The sequence below is a fragment of the Drosophila guanche genome, unplaced genomic scaffold, assembly GCF_900245975.1.
Source record: "Drosophila guanche unplaced genomic scaffold, DGUA_6, whole genome shotgun sequence".
NCBI lineage: Eukaryota > Metazoa > Arthropoda > Insecta > Diptera > Drosophilidae > Drosophila > Drosophila guanche.
In genome coordinates this window covers 4151718-4172814 of record NW_022995752.1, presented here as the reverse complement: position 1 = coordinate 4172814, position 21097 = coordinate 4151718, and the positions used below count along the sequence as shown (strand labels likewise).

Here is a 21097-nt window from a genome sequence, read left to right as displayed (position 1 = left end):
TAAAACCATTCTCTTTGGTTAAGCCGATCATTAACTATTGTTTAAACAGATCCTCCTCCTCCACACACCCCAAAAAACAAAACAAAATTTAAAAAAAACGAAATGTACGAAAAGCCACACAAAAAATATATGTTTTACCCTCACGACACCGCTCCCCCTCAACAAGTATGTAATTCTATCATATAAATAAATTATATATAAATAGTATTTAAAGAAAAATCTCTACGTATTTTAAATTTAGCAATCACGCGATACACGCGATAATGCTATCTATCAGGTCCCGTATGATAAATTCTCAGGGAAAGTCTACGCTACAACGGCCACGTGCACCACTTTGGCAGTCGTCAGGTTACTCATTTGGACAAGAGTCAGCGTGTACTCCCTGCTTGACTAACGCGTAAACAACTGGCCATACAAATACTCCTAACTGATAACTCAAAGCCCCCGTACACATACGAGGCGTTGTATTGCCTGGGGGAATATTGCTTACAGACCGGCGGTATTTTTTTTTTGCTTAGGGCTTACCATTGCTGAAATACGAGATATAAGAAAAATCACACTTGTTTTTTGTGTATACGATACCCTGACCTATTGCTTACACAGCTCAGGCTTCCCACAAAACTGAAATGTTCCTTGAGCTGAAGATATCCAGATATCGATCAGAACTGATGACAGCGCCCGCACACAAAAAAAAAAAAACAAATATAAGCTGCGGGACGGGGTGGGTTAAAAGTCGGCCAAGCAGAAGCAGAGTCTGAATGCGAGAATGTGAAAAGAGCAACAAAAGCTGCGGGATTAATTTCTTCATTCTGGCTAAAATAATGATCCAATCGGATCCCAATTTGGTGATCTGATAGATATGGTCATTCCCTACGGAATGGAATAGTTTTCTTTTATCTTCAAAATTGTAGGTTTGGGAGGTTTTCGCCCTTTTGCGGGGGCGGAGCTAATTTTTTAAATATACTGGCTTCAGTGTGAGCATACAGCAGTCTCGAGCCAAAATTTGGTGGCTCTTGCTCTTATAGTCTCTGAGAACTAGCCGACAAACAAGACGTACAGACGGACAGACAGACACGGCTCTAACGACTCGGCTATTGATGCTGATCAATAATATATATACTTTATGGGGTCGGAAACGTTTCCTTCTGTGCGTTACATACAACCGTTATTCCCAAAAATACAACGTACCCTATTTACTCTTGGAGTACCGGGTATAAAAACAGAATTTCTGTGTTTTCGTTTTGATAGACGAGCCGCTTATCGGAGTTGCTATTATTACCAGTTGATGGGTCTACAATTTGCTGCTCAATGACTCGCCACACATGACGTGCGGCATGCAATCGCCGTAGACAAACTGCTCCACGTGCAACGTGTGTCCCACACAGCCACACAGAGAATCAGCAATTTTTTGTGTATAGTATTTATACAATAGCTTTGTTTACGTTTCGTTTTTATTATTGTTCAAATATTAGGACTGGTTCTTTGACATTTTGATTCTTCGGTAACAGTTTTTCAAGTGGGTATCAAAAATACATGACACACAGAGCGTAAAGGATATTAAAAAAGAGTTGGTTGTTTAAGGAAAGCGAAATATATATAAATATGTATAAAAAATACTAAGGACATTAGTATATACATATATAGGACACGTATTACACACTAGATTTAACAGGCTTTCCAACTTATGAGGTAACAATTAATTAAAGCGCTCGAAAGTGCTCTCCCAGCTAGTCCTTTGTGGGACACACTAGGCTCACAGTCCAGCATTAATACCAGATATTTATATATACAGAAGACACATACAATATGCTCAAATCAGGCCCATATCTAATCTGTTTGCTTCGGTTTTCGTTATCGCTTATCGTTCCGTTTCTGTTTCTGGTTCAATCGTGTGGAATATGTAGTATATAGAAAACCCCACAATTGGGGCCTAACGCTGAGATTACATTTAACGACAGGAAACCTTGAGTAAACCCAAAACAGACAGTTTAGGAGGCCAGTCCACGCTGACGGCGCTTCACCCGGGCATAGGGACCCACAGCGGGATCCATGATGAAGTCGTACAGCACACGGCTCCAGCTGGTGTGCTGCGGCATTGTGTCGTAGAATTCCGGGGCAATGCGCTTCACCTCTGGCAGACGAGAGCCGGGTACAGCGGGAAAATCATGATGCTCGTTGTGATAGCCCACATTGAAAGTAATCCAATTCAGAGGGCCATAGTACGAGTACGTCTCGAAGCCCTTGGCGAACATGTAGTGCTCTGATATAAAGTGACCCGCCACCGGATGCAGACCCATCGCCAGAATGGAACCAATCAGCAGATAGGCCAAGGGCTTCCAACCCAAAAAGTAAACAATCAAAGCGTTGAACGTCAGCTGGACAATGGTATTGATGATCTCCAGGCGTGTTGGTGGCTTCGGGTTAATAATCAACGGACGGAATATATAGAAGAACGGCTGCAGGCAGACCCAAAGGAATTTTCCAAAAGTGGTGTCAAAGAGTCGTGCCTCCAGTAGTGTGGGTATATCCGTATCGATTGCCTCGTCGCCTTGGTAACTGTGGAAAGGGTAAAAAAAAACTATAATTAATCTCAGGATTCAACAAGGTATTTTCCAGCTGTTTGTACGACTATCAACAAGGCACTTGAGACGAGATTAGATAAAATGTTGATGCCCCTTTATCAGGTGAGTCCACTTTTAGTGAATGAGAGACTGTAAACATAAATACTTGGTACAAGAAGTTTAGTAACTCAATTGGGGAACATTTGCAGCAGATAATCGCTTGAGAATGACTCAAATTGTGTGGGAAATATTAGAGCTACATAAATACGTGAGCAATTTGAGGAAATGCAGATTTAGATATGCATAGATATACAGTATTGAGAGCTTTCTGGCTATATGCCTGAAGCTATAAATGAGTTCTACCTTTTGTCAGACACTCGAAATTGTCCTAGAAATTTAATTGGAGCTAAGAAATTGACTCACGGGCGGGTAGCTTATCATGGGGCGTATATTTCAAATGGCGGCCACCAGTGTTGTACAACGTTCACCGCACCGGCTTTATAGGAAAATGCAAACAAATGTACAAAAGGGCCGGGAGGATGGAATGGGGAATGGCGCTGCGGTTGATGAGGAGTAGGGGCCCCCACATTTACTGTTCATTTTTTATGACTACGCCCCAGCAACAACAAATTAAAGCTCAACTGTCGCAGGCCGCACCTCTGCCACCGCAGACCCGGCACGTAACTGTAAACGATTGAATGTCACTGTATGGGTGTGAAGAAGACCTACTCATAGACGAGTATACTTATATGATATATAGAATAACGTCATAGCATCCAATACATACCGATGATGTTCGAGGTGGTATTTCTTGAACGATATGCTCATGGGTAGGCCAATGGGCAGATTGCAGACGAATCCCAGCATGCGATTGTGAAAGGGACGGCTGTGTCCAAAGGCCAGATTGTGCGATATCTCGTGGACGGCCAACATCAGCGAGTGGTTAATGATGCCGCCAAAGCAGTAGGCCGCCACAATTAGCCATGACCACGACAGATCCTTGACAACGAACAGGGCCAGTATCTGTGTCAAGACCATAGCGCCGGCAATCCATTTGAAGTTCGGGTCGTGTCCGAATAGCTTCTTGATTTGCGGATACTTTTCGAGTATGATTTTACGGCGCGAGGCATGCGGCTCCTCCGTGTACACCCATTCGAAGTCGGTGCGCGACACTTTTTGGCCCATTTTCGAAGGGTTTTTACTGATTCCAATTTGCGATCCGGAATCGAAGTTACTGCATTGACATTATCGATCGAATTGAAACGAAAAACAAATGATTAATAATTTTTATACAGTGGCTGGTTGATCGATAGGGGCGGGTGGGGTGCTTAGCGGCCTCGGCATTATCGATAAGATATACCGTCGGGACATCGCAAATATACCGGATATACTTTATCATTTTCAAAATATACCGTAAAATATACCGTAGTCTTAAATCAGATTCCTCGACTTTGATGTTCTATTTGATTTTACTAGCTTGTAAAGACATTCACAACTGAGACAATAATTTAATCCCATTGAAGAATCAATTCTGCTTAGTATAAATACTCACTTTTATTGGATTGTATACTTTATGACCTTATATTTTACAAAGTTTTATTCGAATTTTTCATTCAAATCACTCCCTATGGAAGCACGGGACGGGAGCTTTGTCTTCAGTATGTAAGTGTATGAAATTATTAAATGAGACATGTATATTAACTGACAATATTGAAATATTTGAAAATTGGCGCGTACAAAAAAAGCGATAAAGAAATTCTATGGTTTTTTTGAAAGGGGAGAGGGAACTTTGGGGAACTGCTTTGGGTGGCAGTTCTTCTATCTTCACAACATAATTGGGGCTAAAATCCGCCCGATATATATTTCAACTTCAGCGGCCTTCATTTTATTGAGACTTTACTCTCTGTTTGCTAGGTACCCTTTTGGAATAGAAATCAGATCTATATTTGTCGAGCTGGGCCAGTTTTTTTTCCGATCTGAGTATTGCCTTGCGTACTGCCGCTAGAAAGTTACTTGTGCGCGACAACATTTCAAATCAGATCTATATTTGTCGAGCTGGGCCAGTTTTTTTTTCCGATCTGAGTATTGCCTTGCGTACTGCCGCTAGAAAGTTACTTGTGCGCGACAACATTTCTTATCGGTTCCATACGAATATCATCCCTGATTTTTTTAGCGGCCCTTTTTTCTATCAGAGTATTAGGCTTATACCTTAAATATAACATAAATCTTAAATCATTTTCGTCGACTTTGATGTTCTACTTAACATTACCAACTAGTTAGGATTATCAGAGCTAAAACTATCATTTTATCCGTCCATCAAGATTGGCTAGATTTCATTTCTGGATTTTGTTCTATTGTTTTCAAAATATGGTTAAAACTACAAAGGTCAACCAAACGTTACCTGAGTGGGAATGGAACTTTTCGTCATTTGACAATTTGTTGCTGGCGAATCGGTGGTATATTACAGTATTATGGGTATTTGTGTACCCTATTTCCATTAGGTACCATTAGGTATTTCCGAATTCCGTTTTACAAATGTTTATATTGTTGGTATATCTATCAAGATACATTCACTTTATCTATAATCTGCAAAATTTCGTTGAAATGGACCTTCAATACAGATTGACTTGATTTGAACCTTAGATTTAAAACATATCCTGAATTCGAAAATATCCTTTGTCCCAAGGAAAGCATACATGCGTATGGGACTTTGGATACCCTATACGCTTGAAAATACTTTAAAAATGGAATACAGATATTCAGTAAATTTACATCAAACTCATTTTCGTAGTGAAAAAATCCCGAAAATTATGTAACATACCTTAAATGGTCGTGTGGTGGAAAGAAAAATGATTTGGATTCAGTAAAATAAGTGTCCATGATTCTGTTTAATATTATTAGGAAGCTAAGACGCTCAACCCTGAAACTATACATTTATCCGATTGATGAAAAAGTGGTGGCGGCCCAGCAGGTCCATCGATATGTTAAGATACCTATCGCCAAGTCCCTCCACTAGACTTCAATCATAGACTGAGAGAATTTAGTGCTTAGTGCATTAATGCTCTGAAATAATATTTTGTACCGTATATGAATGAGTCCTCTGTTCTGCGTGTTGGTGGAAATCAATTGTAGTTCATTCTAAACTATCGCTTTCATGGCTATCGATAGCTAGAACCAAATGCAAGCCTGCTCAACCTTGGCCAAAAATTTAAATTGAATATTTTGAATTCTTTTGCAAATTTCAGACCAATGAAATGCAACAACACCAAATGTTCTGCTTTTGTTTGCCGTTTTTATACAATTTCTTATAATTGGTATAATTTAGTAGTAGTAGTACATTAGGAAAACGTAGTAATTGAAATAATTGAGTAAAGATTACAGTAAAAAGGGAAAGCGACACCACCAGCAGGCGGCTTATGTAGATGTTCCGATCGGCATGACTGGCTGATATGCCACTCCTTGGTATTTCTGGCATAGCTCTGTGGCTGGGTGGTGTGCTGTGTGGGTGGCTTCTGGTTGTTCTATGGATGGCTCCTCAGCTGCTGCTACTCTGTTGCTGTTGCTCGTGGGCGTGCTGTTGTTGCTATTATGTTTAAATATAAATTTTATGTGTAGTTTTTTGTATTGTTTTTAATATATTTATATCAATAGTTCTAGAAAAAGCTAAAACAAAGGTGTGTGTTTTTGCAAGAAGATGTTGGGCTCGCCAATTGTTCGCTTTCGATTTGTTTTTTGTTTTTGTTTTTTAATATTACTCTTTCTTCAGATAGATGCAAATGGGGATTTGTTTCATATATATGTATTTGTATATATTTGTTGCTGCTGGTTGACGACGCAGTTTTAAAATTGATGTTATACAGGTTGAGAGAACTAATTGGATATGGGTCGAGTAGGAGTAGGAGTAGACGGCGGCTGCGTTGGGTCCAGGTCCAATCCACGGCTGGTTGGTGTTGATGTTTTTGCCCTGGTAGACCCCTGGTTGGTGTTTGCTGCTGCTGCTGTTTTTGTTGCTTGTCTGGAACTCCTGCCCCTTGTCGGTGTCGTCCCTTTCTGGTGTTTTTTTTGCTGCCCTTTTTTTTGGATTGATGTTTTGGATAAATATTTAGCTTGAAGTTCTCTTTGAATATTGAGTTGAATAGATTTATGCGCTTGGATCTTCGATTTTATTCTCGCTGTTTTTGCTCACTCACTTTTTGTTTTTATTTTATTTAGGATTCTCTCGATTTATCTCTCGCGTTTTGTTGTTTCGTCGTGGCTCAACAGAAACTATTTTAAATCAAATCGGCAATATTAGCAGGCATTTCCTCAATTGTTGTGTGATAGAACTGTTCAATATCCTTAAGGATTCGTCGATCATCATCCGTAATGAAGTTGATCGCAACACCCTTGCGACCGAAACGACCACCGCGGCCGATTCTGCAAATGAACAAAACAAAATATGATTTAAAGGCGTTTCCCTAGAGGAAATGGATGGGCTGGCTCTAGTAGAACTCACCTATGAATATAGTTCTCGCGGTTCGAGGGCAGGTCATAGTTGATGACCAGCGACACCTGCTGCACATCAATACCACGCGCCAACAAATCAGTGGTGATCAGGACACGGGACGAGCCCGAACGGAATTGTTTCATGATGACCTCACGGTCACGCTGCTCCATGTCACCGTGCATGGCCGACACGGTGAAGTTGTGGTTGGACATATCCTGGGTAAGCTGATCGACCTTGCGACGCGTATTGCAGAAGATTACCGACTGGGTGATGGACAGCGTATCGTACAGATCGCACAGTGTGCCCAGTTTCCAGTTCTCCTGTTTGACATTCACGTAGAACTGCTTGATACCCTCGAGGGTCAGCTCCTCCTTCTTGACCAGAATGCTGACGGGCTCGCGCATAAAGCAACGGCTCACCTCGAGCACATCTGTCGGCATGGTGGCAGACAGCAAGATCACCTGCACATCTGGAGGCAGCATCTTGAACACGTCCTGGATCTGGTCCTTGAAACCGCGAGACAACATCTCATCGGCCTCATCGAGCACGAACAGCTTGATGTTCTGAGTGCGCAGCACCTTGCGGTTGATCATGTCGTACACACGACCGGGTGTTCCCACCACCACATGGCAGCCGGACTCCAGAATGCGGGCATCCTCGCGCACATTGGTTCCACCGATGCAAGCATGCGAATGCACCTTCATGTACTCGCCCAGAGCCATCACTACGCGCTGGATCTGCGTGGCCAACTCACGAGTGGGGGCCAAGATCAAAGCCTGGCACTCACGCACTGCCGTGTCGATTTGCTGAAGAATGGCAATCGAAAAGGTGGCAGTCTTGCCGGTACCTGCAGATGGAAATAGTGGTGGTGGTTAGAATTGCTAAAAGGTTTAAAATTGCTTCACAGATTTGTTTTCTTTGGGAAATCAATCTTTGGGAATCAAGGAAAGTATTTGCCATCTATGATGGAAAATATGTTGGAAACATGGATATCGAAAGGCAGGGAGCAAGAAGAATGGATTCGATTTGCTTTAAGGTAACTAAGCCTCAAGCCCGCTGAAATTTGCATAGATGGGTGGAAAACAAGGGTGGGAATGGCCATTTTCCTTTAGACTAGACCTGCAGGTAGGGAAAAATCCAACCCGTGAACTTAGATCGCGTTCTTATACAAGACAGCTGACGATCTTTGGCCGTTTTCTGGCAGGTAGAAAGTCTTACTCCCATTTCGTGGACACGACCTTCTTTCCAGGAACTTTCTTCCGCAGCACGAAAACAGAAAAACGCGCGCCAGTCAACAGAAAAGTGGCGCGCAAGCGCAAAGACGCTCAGAGAGAGAGGGAGAGAGAGGCAACTGAGCGGAGTGAGCAGAACTCGCTTGAGAGAGCACTACAGACGCAGTGCAGCTGAGTCATCGACGCCGCTGCTCCAAACTTTACTTTTGTCTTTGCTTTTGCCTTACTTTTTTGTTGTTGCAAATTTTGCACTTTCTCGAACAAAAATTTGTCTTTGTTGTTGGATGAATGTGGATATGTTATGCATATAGAGACAATTACTCACCGGACTGAGCCTGGGCAATGACATCGCGACCCTTGACGCACGGAATGATGGCGCGCTGTTGGATGGCCGACGGCTTCTCGAAACCATAGCCATAGATGCCGCGCAGCAGCTCCTCGCGCAAATTCATGTCATCGAAATTGTCGTAGACCTCGTGCCAGGTCGACTCGATGACACCCTCGGGGTCCATGCCAGCGGGACCATCCAGAGCTACTTCACTATTCCGATCATCCCTGTAAAAGGAAATTAAAGGAAAACCAAGAATTAAACATGCCATTTTCTTTCTGTAAGCATATGGTGTACAGCAGATATATAATAAAATTTTTTTAACGAAAATGCAAACACAAATGCAAGGCAAACGATTCCCCATTTTTCCATACACAAACACCCACACACAGACCCACTCTCGCTCATTGCCTGGCACACATTTGTTGGTTAGGTCGAATCGCGCTTGGCAACGGGGCGCCGCCAATCACTTACATTATCAACAATAAAGAATTGACTAGAGAAGTTTTTATCCTGAATTTCGACGGCAGCCAAACCGTTCACTTAAACAATTTGTCGTCTGTTTTTCTTTCACTTTGGAAAAGTGAGTAACAAAGAAATGTATTTTTTTTTTTTGTGTGACTTTTCTTCAACCGAACGCGTATCCCCTTTTTTTCTTGTTTTTGTTGTGTGTGTGAGTGGTGTTCTCTGCTCTGCGGTATTTTCACGTATAAAATGCTACTGCTAGGTTTCGACGACAGATAGACGGCCTTTTGCGAGCGTAGCGTCCGCCCATTAATGTGTGCGAGCGGGACGACCATAGGGGGTGAGTGTGTCAATGTCAGTGGTTGCTGACATTGGTGAGAGCAGTCGAGCAGCAGCTTTGAGCGAACATAACTGTGGGTGCAGTGTTGCCTAACGATTTTTTTGGTTTGCCAAATAGTGGTAGTGGGAAAATATTAGTAGGGAGGGAAAATGAAGCCGACAAGCTAAATTTTCCATCTCACATTATGCGTAGAGAGAGGTGGCAGTGCCATCACCAAATTGTTGATTTCGGGTCTTTCGCTCATAGAATTGTTACCAAACCGCTTTGGCATTGAAGTGTCCGAGAATAAACGTTTGCCGTCATTGTCCAGCCATGAGTCAAATGCCTGCAACCTCTTCCAATGTGTGTGTGTGTGTGTATGTGTGTGCGAGCGGATATTCAATCACTCTCCAGAATGACTCAAATATTTAAACAACGTCATCGGCCTCTCCTTGATCGTTTGCCTTGCATTTTTATTTGCATTTGCTTTGCTTTAAAAAAAGTATTAAATATCTGCCGAACAACACACTCATGGAACAACCACTATGCTCTCTCCGGCTCTCTCGCTCTTCGTTCCTCTCTTTGGGAGCGCTGACATTCGGACGACAGCCGTCGTGTACAATTTTTTCACACACTTTTAGCCGTCACATATTTTAAAATCAATTTTTCCATATATCTTTATATTTTAATTGTCTTTTACACGTTGCTAAACGATGCGAAACGGGATCGGCTGATCTCTTTTCACAATTTTTGCGCTTAATTTACGGTTTATACTAACATTTTCAGAAAAATTTTTGGCACTTTTTTTACACGTGCTACTGATTTTTTGTAAAAGAGGGCTCCTCCAGTGTGACCGCGGAGTTATCGAGAAAATATACGGCCTGACCTTTAAAATATACCAAAAAATACCTTCTCAAAAGAGGCTCCATCTTGCAAAGTTTTCAGTGATGTCCAAAATGTCGATAGTTGGGGGCGATATGTCGAGTAGTGTCAGAGGAAATGCGTCGTTTCCGGCATGATTTCATAATTCTCGTAAGTTGTCAAATCGTTTTCAAATTAATTAATATCAGTATTTGGCTAATTTTTTATAATATAAAGTTTTTGATTATATGTCATAATGTGGGCGCTGCCACTCTTATGGAATTGGTTTCACAGGGATTCATTTGGTTTAGGTTAGTTATAGTATATATATAGTTATATATATAATTTTTTCTCATAATTGTGGTGGATATCGCTCTGAACACTCTTTCTGCCGTGGGATAACTCTATTTGGCGATCAAAAATCACTTTTTAATGTATGCCACTAGAATCAAATTTTTATTCACAAAGAACCACACAAAAAGTACGTTACGGCCGAATTTGTCCCGCCTATCGCATAAAAATACCGATAAAGAGAATCAATAGTCACGGGTATGTGAAACAAAAGCAAAATGGGGCCGACTGCGCTTGGAATTCATTAAATCAGTTCCGTCGATAACCGTTGATATTCCACTAAAACATACATATTAATATTTCAGCTAGTCTGATATATCATCCACCAACAAACTCGCTGAAAATATTTATCGATATTTTTATGTATCAATATATATTTATCATCCCTACATTTTGTCGGCGCAGCGTGAACAGTGTGAGTGGCTACGAAGAATTTTTCCAAATCCAAAATTAACAGCAATTTATTTGATACTTAACGCAACTTGGCTGCCCAGGGAGTTGATTAGGTAGTTTAATGAGTAAAGTGTGGGTGAATGTGTAATTTTATTGAATATAATTCGCTTGAAATGGAGTGACAAAAGAACCACACACATGTACGCGCTTTTTGGCCGACGGCGTTGGCTGTGCGTCGTCGTATTACATGTGTGTGAGTGTGTGTGTGTATAGTGTGCAAAAAATTAAGTGGGAAAAGTTCAGCGGCGGCCGGTCCGTTTGCTTAGAAAAAAAACACTGAAGTTTGTCAGCCACTGGGAATTGATTGCCCATGTAAATATAATTCTTGTGGACAATACGTATAGCTTTTTATATACTCCTGTCGTACATATATGCATTAAAATTAAAGTCTATTTTTAATTTATGACAGTTACTCAGTACCGGCCAAGAAAGCAGCGGCTCCTCCAAACGATTCATAACACTCATACTCGCATACGGGCAACACACTCAGCTCTGCGAGAGAGCGAACTGTGTTGAGTCATCGTCTGCTCTCACTCACTCATTTGCATTATATGTTGCCGGCTGATTAATAACGGCTCGCAATCTATGCCTTTCTCCCTCTGTCGCACGGTCCAGCTGCACTGTAGCTGTGTGAGTGAGAGTCGCGAACAGAAGCGGGGGTGAGTGAGTGTGAGTCACGTTTCGAGTTATTTTCACTCGTGGAGCCGTTTGGAGCCTTTCTGCATTTCGAATTCCCAAGTCGTTCAAGGCGGACGTGTTACGTGGAAATTGCTATTTCGCTGTCTGTGCGTGTGTGTTGTGTGGCTTGTGGCTGCTCGCTCTAGTGTGTGTATAAGTGAGTTTTTTCAAACGAAAAAATTGTTGAAATTAAAGCAGTCGGTGGGCTTACAGTTACATCCCCACACCACCCTCTTAGCATAACTTATTCGATTCCAGTCATTTATAGTTGTTGCTCGCAAAGCGTCCGGCTAGTCCCGAAAGAAAAAAAAGAACCGTCGACAAAAGTATAGTTAACTGGAAATAATTGTTAATAACCGTCTCTATCTCTTTTTTCAACCATCTCTCGTTGCAGTTTGCACAAGTTCGAAACAAAAAAAATTGTAAGCAAATAATCGTCAACGTTGCGGTTTTTTGCTTTGTCTTCTTCCCCCAACTTCTACACTGCGCAAATAAATTCGGTGGCGTGTGACCCCCTACTCCCCCTCCGGAAAGCCGACAAAAAGTGTCAAGTGCAACTCGATAAATTAATTAATTGCCAACGCAATAAGTTAACAACAAATCCGAAGCATCAACATGAGCTGGCAAGATTATGTGGACAACCAACTGCTCGCCTCGCAGTGTGTGACCAAGGCGTGCATTGCCGGACACGATGGCAACATCTGGGCGCAGTCTGCAGGCTTTGAGGTGAGTACAACTAACGGTACAATTGCGTTTGACAATGAATTTTTCGCGCAAGTTCAAGGGTGTGACCAGGCCCACACACACACACTCACACACACATAGCAGTCGGGGCAGACAGAGAGACAGACACAAAGGAGGCACAGCATGTCCGCCATGATTACTTTCATTCTGTGTGATAAAAGAGCCAGGGAGAGGCTTCAGCAGCAGCAGCAGCAGTAGCAGCACTGCCACCCCCTCTGTTCTGTTTGAGTGTGTTTGTCGTCGTCCACCCCCTGCAGCTGTTGTTCTCTCTGCGCAGGCCCTCTCCCACAAGGCAGCAGGGTCCGTGTGTATTTTTGTGAGTGATCGTGAGTAATCTCACCACCACATGGATGGATTATACTTTTCCTGCTCTCTCTAGGTTTTAAGCCTATGACATTTAGGAGACCTTCGGATTAGTGACATCGAAAATGAAAGCTAGTTGAGTACTCAAATTTCAACTGCTTTTAACAAGAATACGGATAGGATCTTGCTCAAATAGCGCTTTAGTTACTAATCCACTGCTTTGTCGAACAAAATAGTTTCAGGCAGATGAAACCAGTTGTAATGTGAACTGTTAATGGAAGATGAAACTAGTTTTTGCATGCAATTGCTGCTAATAATAACAGATGAAGCCAATGGTCTTTTTATTTTTAAAATGAACTGCTGCTTGGAAAGTCTTCGTCTTGGAAAGGTACCTGTCTCGCCACAGCACTTAGATAGTGTCAGACAGGATTGAGTCAGATGTTAGTTTTTACGATTGCTGCTTGTCAGAATTGCGATAAGCGCTGCCAGTCAGTAATATGTTTAATCGCCTATAGCCCAATTAGTCCCATCTAATCAAACAAATTTGTTTGCTCCTCTCAGTCGCCTTACTATCAAATTTGATGTGTTTGCTCCGATGATTCATTCAGCTGGATGATTCGTCATTGCTACTAGGGTGGTGCTGCTGCAGTTGCTTATTCGTTCGATTCATCATCCAATAATACAAAATGCATTTCATTGAAAGGTGTTTTGAGTAATCTGATATCAGCTGCAGCAGCAGCCGGTACGAATATGGTACGGTATGGATAGCATTTACCAACACTACTGTGATTTGTGATAATGCAAGCGGAGACACACACTCCCTTTTTTTGTCAGAAGCGTGAGAGGAGAGAGCGTCAACTGTGAGAGAGCACCCTTTTATCAACTTCACTCAATAGTTTGATATGCCCGTGCGTGTGTATTTGAGTGTGGGTTTTATTATCTCTGTTTTTTTTGTTCGTTTCCTCTGTGCCGGCAAAAAAAAAAAAAAGCAATTCTTTATCAAAAAGAAGGAAACATTTCTTGAGGGTAAAAAGCGCAGCCCCAGAGCGTACCCACAAATGCCGCGTCATCAACAGCCAAATGTTTTAAAAATTCATTTTTTTGTATGCGCGCCACGTTTTTTGCGTTTTTGGAGTGGATATGCTGTGTATGTGTGTGTGTGCAACTTCCTGCTGACTCCACTCCAACTCCATTCCCATTGCCATGCCATGTGCTTTTATCCTGCTCTGCTCTGGCTGTTGCGCGCCCCGTTCTGTGGGTTTGGTTTCTTGGGAAGGAAGAAGGGGTATACGGGGTGGAGCTAGGGACACTCCCTTTTTGCTTTGTTTCGAGTATGAAAACTCGATTATTATATTGCATTAGATGTGAATCGATGTCGGAATGACACAAATTTCACAATGAGTTGGCATCCGATTATTTGCCATAGCAAATGATATTTTGGCAATGAGTTGGCTTTCTGTCGTCAGTCGAACAATTTCCATTTTTAAGCCGATTTTACGTTCAGTTTTTTCACTCCCCGCGCCGTGTGTGTCAACGTCATCATCTTGACCACACAATCATATTAACCTCTCTCTATCTTCCTTTCTCTCTCTCTCGCACATTTCGTTCGTTGCTATTCTCCACGCGTACACCTCTTGCCATATCACTTTCATTTCATATTGCTGGCTCTTTATCTCTCGACTGGCTGCTTTTGTTTGTTTCGTTTGTTTTATCGTTTACCTACCTTTGGTTTCAGTTTGATTTTATTTCATTTTTCATCTCTACCGATGAATCATGGTCAAAAATGATCAAAAAGTATTACCAAATTAAGTTGTGTATTCGAATTTTGGTTTTAAATCAGCTGTTTAGGCCTTGCCAGACTGTTTTAGGAAATCTATAAGTTTTTTTGGCTATGTGTGTGTGTCTGTGTGCGTTTGAGCCAAATGTGGATTCTCGTTCTGTGGGGGGGGGGGGGGGGNGGGGGGCTTATCAAAAAAGTGATTCGCTTTATTTGCGCCAAAACCATATGGAAAACCTGCTTTAAATGGTAACAACAGCGACATCAGTTTTCCCCATTGCATTCCAAAAATATAATATTGTTTTTTTAAATCATTACAAAACTTACTTAATTTTAGTAATCAAACATTGGAAAAATAATTCGCTTCTTGGGGAATTTATTTTCCTTATCTCGAACTTTCCTTTGCTATTTTATTAATTGAGCTGCTGCTTAATTTATTAAAAATTTTTGGCATAACTTTTGTAGGCAGCAAACCGGCTTTTTTGAGCTCAAAAATCTCTCTCTGCCGCCTCTCTTCACACACAGGCACACTAGTGCGATTCGAGTTTTTTATATTTTGCACTCAATTGGAAGCTTCTCGATGCTTTTTTTATGGTCCTCTCTTTTGGGAGAGAGAGAGAGAATGAGAGGAGAGTAGAGTGCGCATGTGTCACAGTTTTGTTGAATCCAAAATGAGTAACTATTAATCATGGTTGTATTATAAAACAAAGAAAATTAAGCGAAGAGCAGCTGTTATTCACAGAAGAGAAGGAGGAGAGGTAGAGGTGGGGCCGCTGTCCTTTTTGGTCAAGGCTAATGACACTTTTCACCATCTCGTTCGCTCCTGCTTTGGCCTCTCTCCCACTTGTACAAGTCATTGAAGCGTGCAAAACTTGTTTTTTGTTTTTTTGTTTGTTTAAAGAATCCCAAAATCAAGAGGCACCAGCGCAGCGCCATATCCCCATCCTCATGATGCACACATATCCCTTGGACGACGTCGACCGCATTTTGTTAATGAGTTGGCAGTCGTCGATATTGCTGCTGCTTGCTGCTGCTTGCTGCTGCTTGCCTAGTGTTGTACTCTGATGTTGCCAACTGTTTGCGAATGGGTGGTAACAACGGGGTGGTGGTGTTTTCAGCGGGGGTTGTGGTTGAGGCAGCGCGGCGGCACTCTGGGTCTGTGTTTTCTGTGGCAGTGGTCGGTTGGTGGTGGGTTTGTGCCTTTGTTTGATGCGTGGGTTGTGTGTGTTGCTTGTGCCGTCTGTCGCTGATTACTTTGATATTTTTAACAGAAATTAATGTATTGTGTATGCCTCAGAAAAGGGCGCGCCAACACCAAAAGCACTCCCCAGATCCTTTCTGTACAATATACAATATTGCAACACACGCGCTGACGCATACAAATGAATTTACAAAACGTGCCCGGCCATGCGCCACCTTCTTACGCACACACTCATAAATTCACACAAATTTATGGAAATTGTGCGTGACACAACACTGGCTTTGGCTTTGGCTTTAGCTTTGGGTTACAGTGTAATGATGATATTCCAAAGAATAACTCCACTAATATCTTCCGTTTTGTACGCCTATTTGTGTTTACAGATTACGAAGGAGGAACTGGCCAAATTGATTAGCGGCTTCGACCAGCAGGATATCCTTACCAGCAACGGTGTTACATTAGCCGGCCAACGGTACATTTACCTCTCAGGCACAGATCGTGTGGTGCGCGCCAAGCTTGGGCGAAGTGGAGTCCATTGCATGAAGACAACACAAGGTAAGTGGAGACCTTAAAGACCTTGAAGAAAATAAATCTTTAACGAATGGCAGGAGGTGCTAATTAGTATGGAAAGAAAGAGAAGAAAGAGAGTGTTCTGGACTGCACAGAAGATTTTCATAGATATCCCGAGAGGGCTTAGGCAGAATACAGGACGTATGGGAATAAATCGAGTTCCCTTTTAGTTGGGAAGGAGATCTAAAGATCAAAGATACCAACGCAGAGAACCCAACGAGTACTTAGAATTAAAGCTTTCTAGGTGACCAGATGGTGACGGAGGTAAAAAAACACCCCTGGGCATCCAAAAGTATTAAACCATCCACCGGAAGTTACTCTATACCTGTAATTGATTACCCATAGTCCAAACCGATATGAATATCAGAACATTTAGTATCTAATCTATTCTGACCCCAAAGATATACATATAAACATATATTTTCTTCATATTTTGTATCATAATTCAAAAACGAAACACACCCGCGGGTACACGCATCGCTGTGTTTGCCATCGATCGTCAGTTTCTCCCTAAAAGTCTCGTTCCGATAAGCATTATCAGTTGCTGCTTCTTTGTTGTACAGCAAGCGGCAAGCAAATCAAAAAAGAAGAAAACTGAGCAGTTTAATGCCACTTGTTCTTTCGTTTTGTGGGAAACGCGGAGCACTTATCGTGCAAGTGCAAAGCACTTGATCCAAAGCCCAAACATGGCTCAAGATAAGTGCCTGCCTGCCTGCCTGCCTGCCTGCCTGCCCTTCCCGCCCTACTAAAACCCGATGTTAACTATGTGAAAACTGTAGCAAAGAAAAGCTCATTAGGCACCCACCCAGAGATGGGTGTACGAGGGCTATGTTGCTAGCACATAATTATGGCTAATTTGCTGCACTTGGCCAACGGCAACAAACACAAACAAAAACAGAAAAACGGAAAAACGCGAGCCAAGCGCTAGGCTGCAAATGATGGTCCATTATTATTATTACTGTGTGCCGCTTGTTGCTGTTGTTGTTGTTGCTCCATTTTTCCGGTCAACAAGCATCAGCAGAGAACCCCGACGACGCGCTACGTTTCGTTTTTCATCACCTTGTTTTGTAGCCTGAAAAACAAGCTAAAAATGTTTGAAAAAATATCTTGGCCATGTCTCACAGCTGCTGCTGCTGATGCCACTGTGGGACTGTGCCATGAAGTTACAGTGGAAAGTGGCTAAAAAGAATGATTTGAGCAAATGTGTTTTGTCGAAATCAAAGCCAATTACAATATACAAATTCTTTACCTCAATTTGTACTCCATGTTTTTTCTATGATTTTTAATTGGATATTTGGAATGGAATGGAATATTTCTAAGTATTTTATTGTTTTAACATTCAAGACATTAACATTTCTAGATAATTTGAATTTAAATATTTGTATTTTTCATTCCAAATGTTGCCTAATTTACACGTAATAGATCGTTGAATTAAGGATGAATTTTATAAATTCTATTGCTTTTCCTTTTATCAAACTATTACTGTATATGTATGGTTTTTTGTTTATATTTTCTCATTTTGTGACCAGTTTGGTTTGCTGACGCTTCAGCCTCGCCTCCATATTTGTACAGTTTTTGTGGCAACTGTTGCGCGCACACAAACGAAAAGCCCCACAGTGCCCCACGCACACACACGCAAAGCAATGTTGGCTGGCCGCCTCACGCCTCCCGTCGTTGCAGCCACAAGCTCAAGGTTATTGCCATAATCCATTTCAAGTGCAAATGTTGCACAGAGTCTCCCAGTATGTGCACCATGTGTCGCTGCTGTCTCCGCCTTGTAGAATGTGTGTGTGTGTAGAATAAACCGCAGAGAAAAAAAAACGGAGAAGCCGCCACATAAAAATAGACATAGAAAAATAGGCAAGAAATTGCAAAAATAGGCAAAAACTGGTCTAACGTCTGGACGGATTGGCAGTTGGCTTGCTGACTGTTCGGTTCTCTGTCTCTGGGTTTTGGCTATGGCTTTGGCTTTGGCTTTGGCGATGGCTTTGGCTTTGGCTTTCATTTGCGGTCGGGTCGGTCTGTGACCTAGCTGTGGAGATCTGGCGCCATACATAGCAACCACATACGGCACGACTGCCACATGTGTGTGTGGCAGTAGCAAGTCGCGGTTGTGGCTTAAATACAGAGGAAATACGTTGAATGGAACCATTTTTCCACTATTAGTTGGAGAAAAGTATGCCATTTATTGAAGTATTCCATGAAATAGGGAAGAAAATTGAACAGGAAAATGTTCTGAATAGACAAATCTGAAAGCTAGAATCGATAAACGAAGTGATGTTTCATTTAAGACCTGGTTCTGGACTTGTATAAAAGGAAATTCTACAAAAGTAAGGTTAAGTAGGGAAATTCGAGGGAAGTTATTTTGATTAAATAAAGTTCGTAACCAGAAGGACAAAAATTATGCAATGCAACTCAATTTCTGGCAAGCATGAAATCCGCGCGCTTTCACTTCCCTGTCAGAGGAATCCCCAGTTTCTGTTACAGAGCCAGAAGACAGGGAAAAACATCTATTAAGGTATTTTCTTGCTTAAATGTTTAAACCTCACAGCCAACCCCCAGCTGATTGTGTGAAGCGTTTGTCTGTACCACTTCCTAACAAGTATATTGCCACAATTTCACGCTACTTGCATTTTACCCCCCCATCGATAGATCTGACCCTTTAATCCCCTGCTGTGTGGAATTCCCTGTGCGGGGAGTGTGGACGGACACTGACAGCCCGACAGTGTTGGTTTACGGTCGAAAGACCCCAACAATGTTTGCTGGTTGTGTAAATCGGATTATTGTTTAATTATGCAACTAACAAGTCATTTAAAAACAAAGCACCATTTGAAATGTTACCATTCGTTATGCTTCGGCTACTTTTAAGAGCTGTGAGAAAGGGAGAATTGATAGAAAAAGACTACATCTGTATGGAAGTTATCATTTATCGATTCTCCGCAACGAATTGGCAGGTCTTTGGCTGTGTGGGTGGGCCGATGACAGCTGTCAGGCGACAGCCAAAAGCTGTCAAATACCTTACTCTGTGGAATGCCAAAGACATTGGTTTATTGACCCCCCGGGCCGGTGCTTTGTCTCGGGGTTTACTCTCCAATTTGTGCTCTCCGCTGTGCTCGCTCAATCAATTAGGCTCCATCTTCTCCATCACATTTTCTGCTCATTCGATTAATGTATTAGCCGCCACTCAAACCGAGACTGAGACGACTCTCTTTCCTCTCATCTGCACACTTTTGAGCTAAGCCCCGAAGAGCAGACACAGGTCTTGTCTTGTCATTCATGTTCCTCCGCCTCCTCCTCCCCATGTCGTCTGCTCTTCGTCGTCGCATTGGGTTTGGGGTCTGTGCGATTTGTTCTGGTTCGGTTTTGTCTGCGGTCTGAGCCGCCTGTCCGTCCGGTTTTCACCTGGCGACAGAGACGGACGGGGGACACTCTCTTTATTGAGCGCTTTTATTCATAATTTGCTGCCTCTCGTGTAAGAAACTACTGTTAGTTCTTATTTCTACGAAGCGGCTGATGGTGTTGCTGCCTGCTTTCTCTTCACATTTGAGAGCATTTGATTTGATTGTCAACCGGATAGAGGTTTCTTGAGGAAGAATTATAGCAAGAAACTGCAGTTTATGGAGATGAAGGGGAAGGAAGCTTTTACTTGCTCTAGTGAAAGCGGTTCTGTTTAAAGAAGAATTCTCAAAAGAATTCGTAAGGAATGTAGAAGCAGGGGAAAGGGAACTTTCGCTGGGAGGAAGAGAGCTCTCTTCAGAGGTGATTCAAGGATGAGAAATCTTTCCTTTTAGAAATAGGATTTTAAACTTGATTTTTGCCACAGTAAAATTCTTATAGAAGTGAAAGATGGTTTAGAATGATGTTTTTAGATTTCCATTTTAGATTTATTTATGTCAGGAAGGTACCCAACAAAAATCGTGTCAATCTTTTAACGTTTTTGTTTTCTCCATTTAAATATTTTTCAAACAGCCGTCATCGTTTCCATCTACGAGGATCCCGTACAGCCCCAGCAGGCCGCTTCCGTTGTAGAGAAACTCGGAGACTATCTGATTACTTGCGGGTACTAGATAGTAGGTGAATAGATCAACAACACAAACAACCACAACTCCACTCCAAAACAAAACATAAACAAGACAAACAACAACTCCTCCATCAAACACACACAACAAAGCACCAGCAACCAGGAAACAACAACCACAACAACAGCGACTTTGATAGGAAGATGGATGGATGGATGGGATCCCCTGAGCGAGGAAAATGCTAATAATAAAAAATCGTAAAAAAAGGAAGTAATTATTAATATTTAAATTATGGAGTAAATTTCCCCTCCCCCCACACACTAAACGGCCAAGGCGGAGGAGATTTTGGGGAACGAGAGAGGATGTGCAAACCGCAATTCTGTTCTGAAAAAAACACGCAAATCAATTACCCGCAAAAACAACAACAGCAAACCACTACAACAACAAAATTATAGATTTCTCTGCTTATTATGATTAAAAAAACTTTTGGTTTATACGATAAAAATAAAATATAAAACAAAAAAACATTGACAATTCCAGTCCTCAATCTAAAATCCAATAATTTGGAACAACAAAAAGTAGAACTGTAAAAATGAAGAGAAAACAAAGAAAGAAAAGAAGAACGAACGCAAAGCAACGCAGGCAAACACAATATAAAAAAAAAAAAACAATTTTTGAAACATTTTTTGTATAGCAATATATACACGCAATGGTATATGTATATATACACGATTATATATATATATATATAT

At 41.8% G+C, this 21097-nt stretch overlaps 3 protein-coding genes across 5 annotated transcripts; 1 reads left to right on the top strand and 2 right to left on the bottom strand.

Moving 5' to 3' along the window:
* Positions 1–1805: 1805 nt before the first annotated feature.
* LOC117587821 (sphingolipid delta(4)-desaturase DES1) lies at positions 1806–3881 on the bottom strand. Its single transcript, XM_034278779.1, has 2 exons — positions 3349–3881; positions 1806–2556 (listed from the first exon to the last, which is right to left on the bottom strand). The coding sequence occupies exons 1-2, from the start codon at positions 3744–3746 to the stop codon at positions 1989–1991; spliced, it is 966 nt and encodes a 321-aa protein (XP_034134670.1). The 5' UTR covers positions 3747–3881; the 3' UTR covers positions 1806–1988.
* A 2736-nt stretch (positions 3882–6617) lies between these two features.
* Positions 6618–10307, bottom strand: LOC117588197 (eukaryotic initiation factor 4A). 2 transcript variants are annotated; one of them, XM_034279326.1, is made up of 4 exons: positions 10170–10307; positions 8605–8834; positions 7057–7894; positions 6618–6977 (listed from the first exon to the last, which is right to left on the bottom strand). In XM_034279326.1, coding segments are annotated over exons 1-4 (1215 nt in total). In that variant the 5' UTR covers positions 10172–10307; the 3' UTR covers positions 6618–6832. The 2 variants fall into 2 exon arrangements, with proteins under 2 accessions (XP_034135217.1, XP_034135218.1); XM_034279327.1 differs by lacking the exon at positions 10170–10307 and adding an exon at positions 9082–9231.
* Positions 10308–11000: 693 nt separating this feature from the next.
* LOC117588198 (profilin) lies at positions 11001–20740 on the top strand. Of its 2 annotated transcripts, none has more exons than XM_034279330.1 (4): positions 11001–11018; positions 12129–12460; positions 16140–16311; positions 20296–20740. In XM_034279330.1, the coding sequence occupies exons 2-4, from the start codon at positions 12350–12352 to the stop codon at positions 20391–20393; spliced, it is 381 nt and encodes a 126-aa protein (XP_034135221.1). In that variant the 5' UTR covers positions 11001–11018; positions 12129–12349; the 3' UTR covers positions 20394–20740. The 2 variants fall into 2 exon arrangements, with proteins under 2 accessions (XP_034135221.1, XP_034135220.1); XM_034279329.1 differs by lacking the exon at positions 11001–11018 and adding an exon at positions 11741–11891.
* The last annotated feature ends 357 nt before the right edge of the window (positions 20741–21097 follow it).

Bases quoted from the DNA above. Each gene is read 5' to 3' on its own strand.
- LOC117587821 (XM_034278779.1), bottom strand. From the start codon at position 3,746: ATGGGCCAAAAAGTGTCGCGCACCGACTTCGAATGGGTGTACACGGAG. The intron at 2,557-3,348 runs GTATGTATTGGA...CCCTTTCCACAG, and splicing joins TACCACCTCGAACATCATCG to TTACCAAGGCGACGAGGCAA.
- LOC117588197 (XM_034279326.1), bottom strand. The intron at 7,895-8,604 runs GTGAGTAATTGT...TTCCATCTGCAG, and splicing joins CATTGCCCAGGCTCAGTCCG to GTACCGGCAAGACTGCCACC. The intron at 6,978-7,056 runs GTGAGTTCTACT...GTTCATTTGCAG, and splicing joins CGCGAGAACTATATTCATAG to AATCGGCCGCGGTGGTCGTT.
- LOC117588198 (XM_034279330.1), top strand. From the start codon at position 12,350: ATGAGCTGGCAAGATTATGTGGACAACCAACTGCTCGCCTCGCAGTGT. The intron at 12,461-16,139 runs GTGAGTACAACT...TTGTGTTTACAG, and splicing joins CGCAGTCTGCAGGCTTTGAG to ATTACGAAGGAGGAACTGGC. The intron at 16,312-20,295 runs GTAAGTGGAGAC...TTTTTCAAACAG, and splicing joins TTGCATGAAGACAACACAAG to CCGTCATCGTTTCCATCTAC.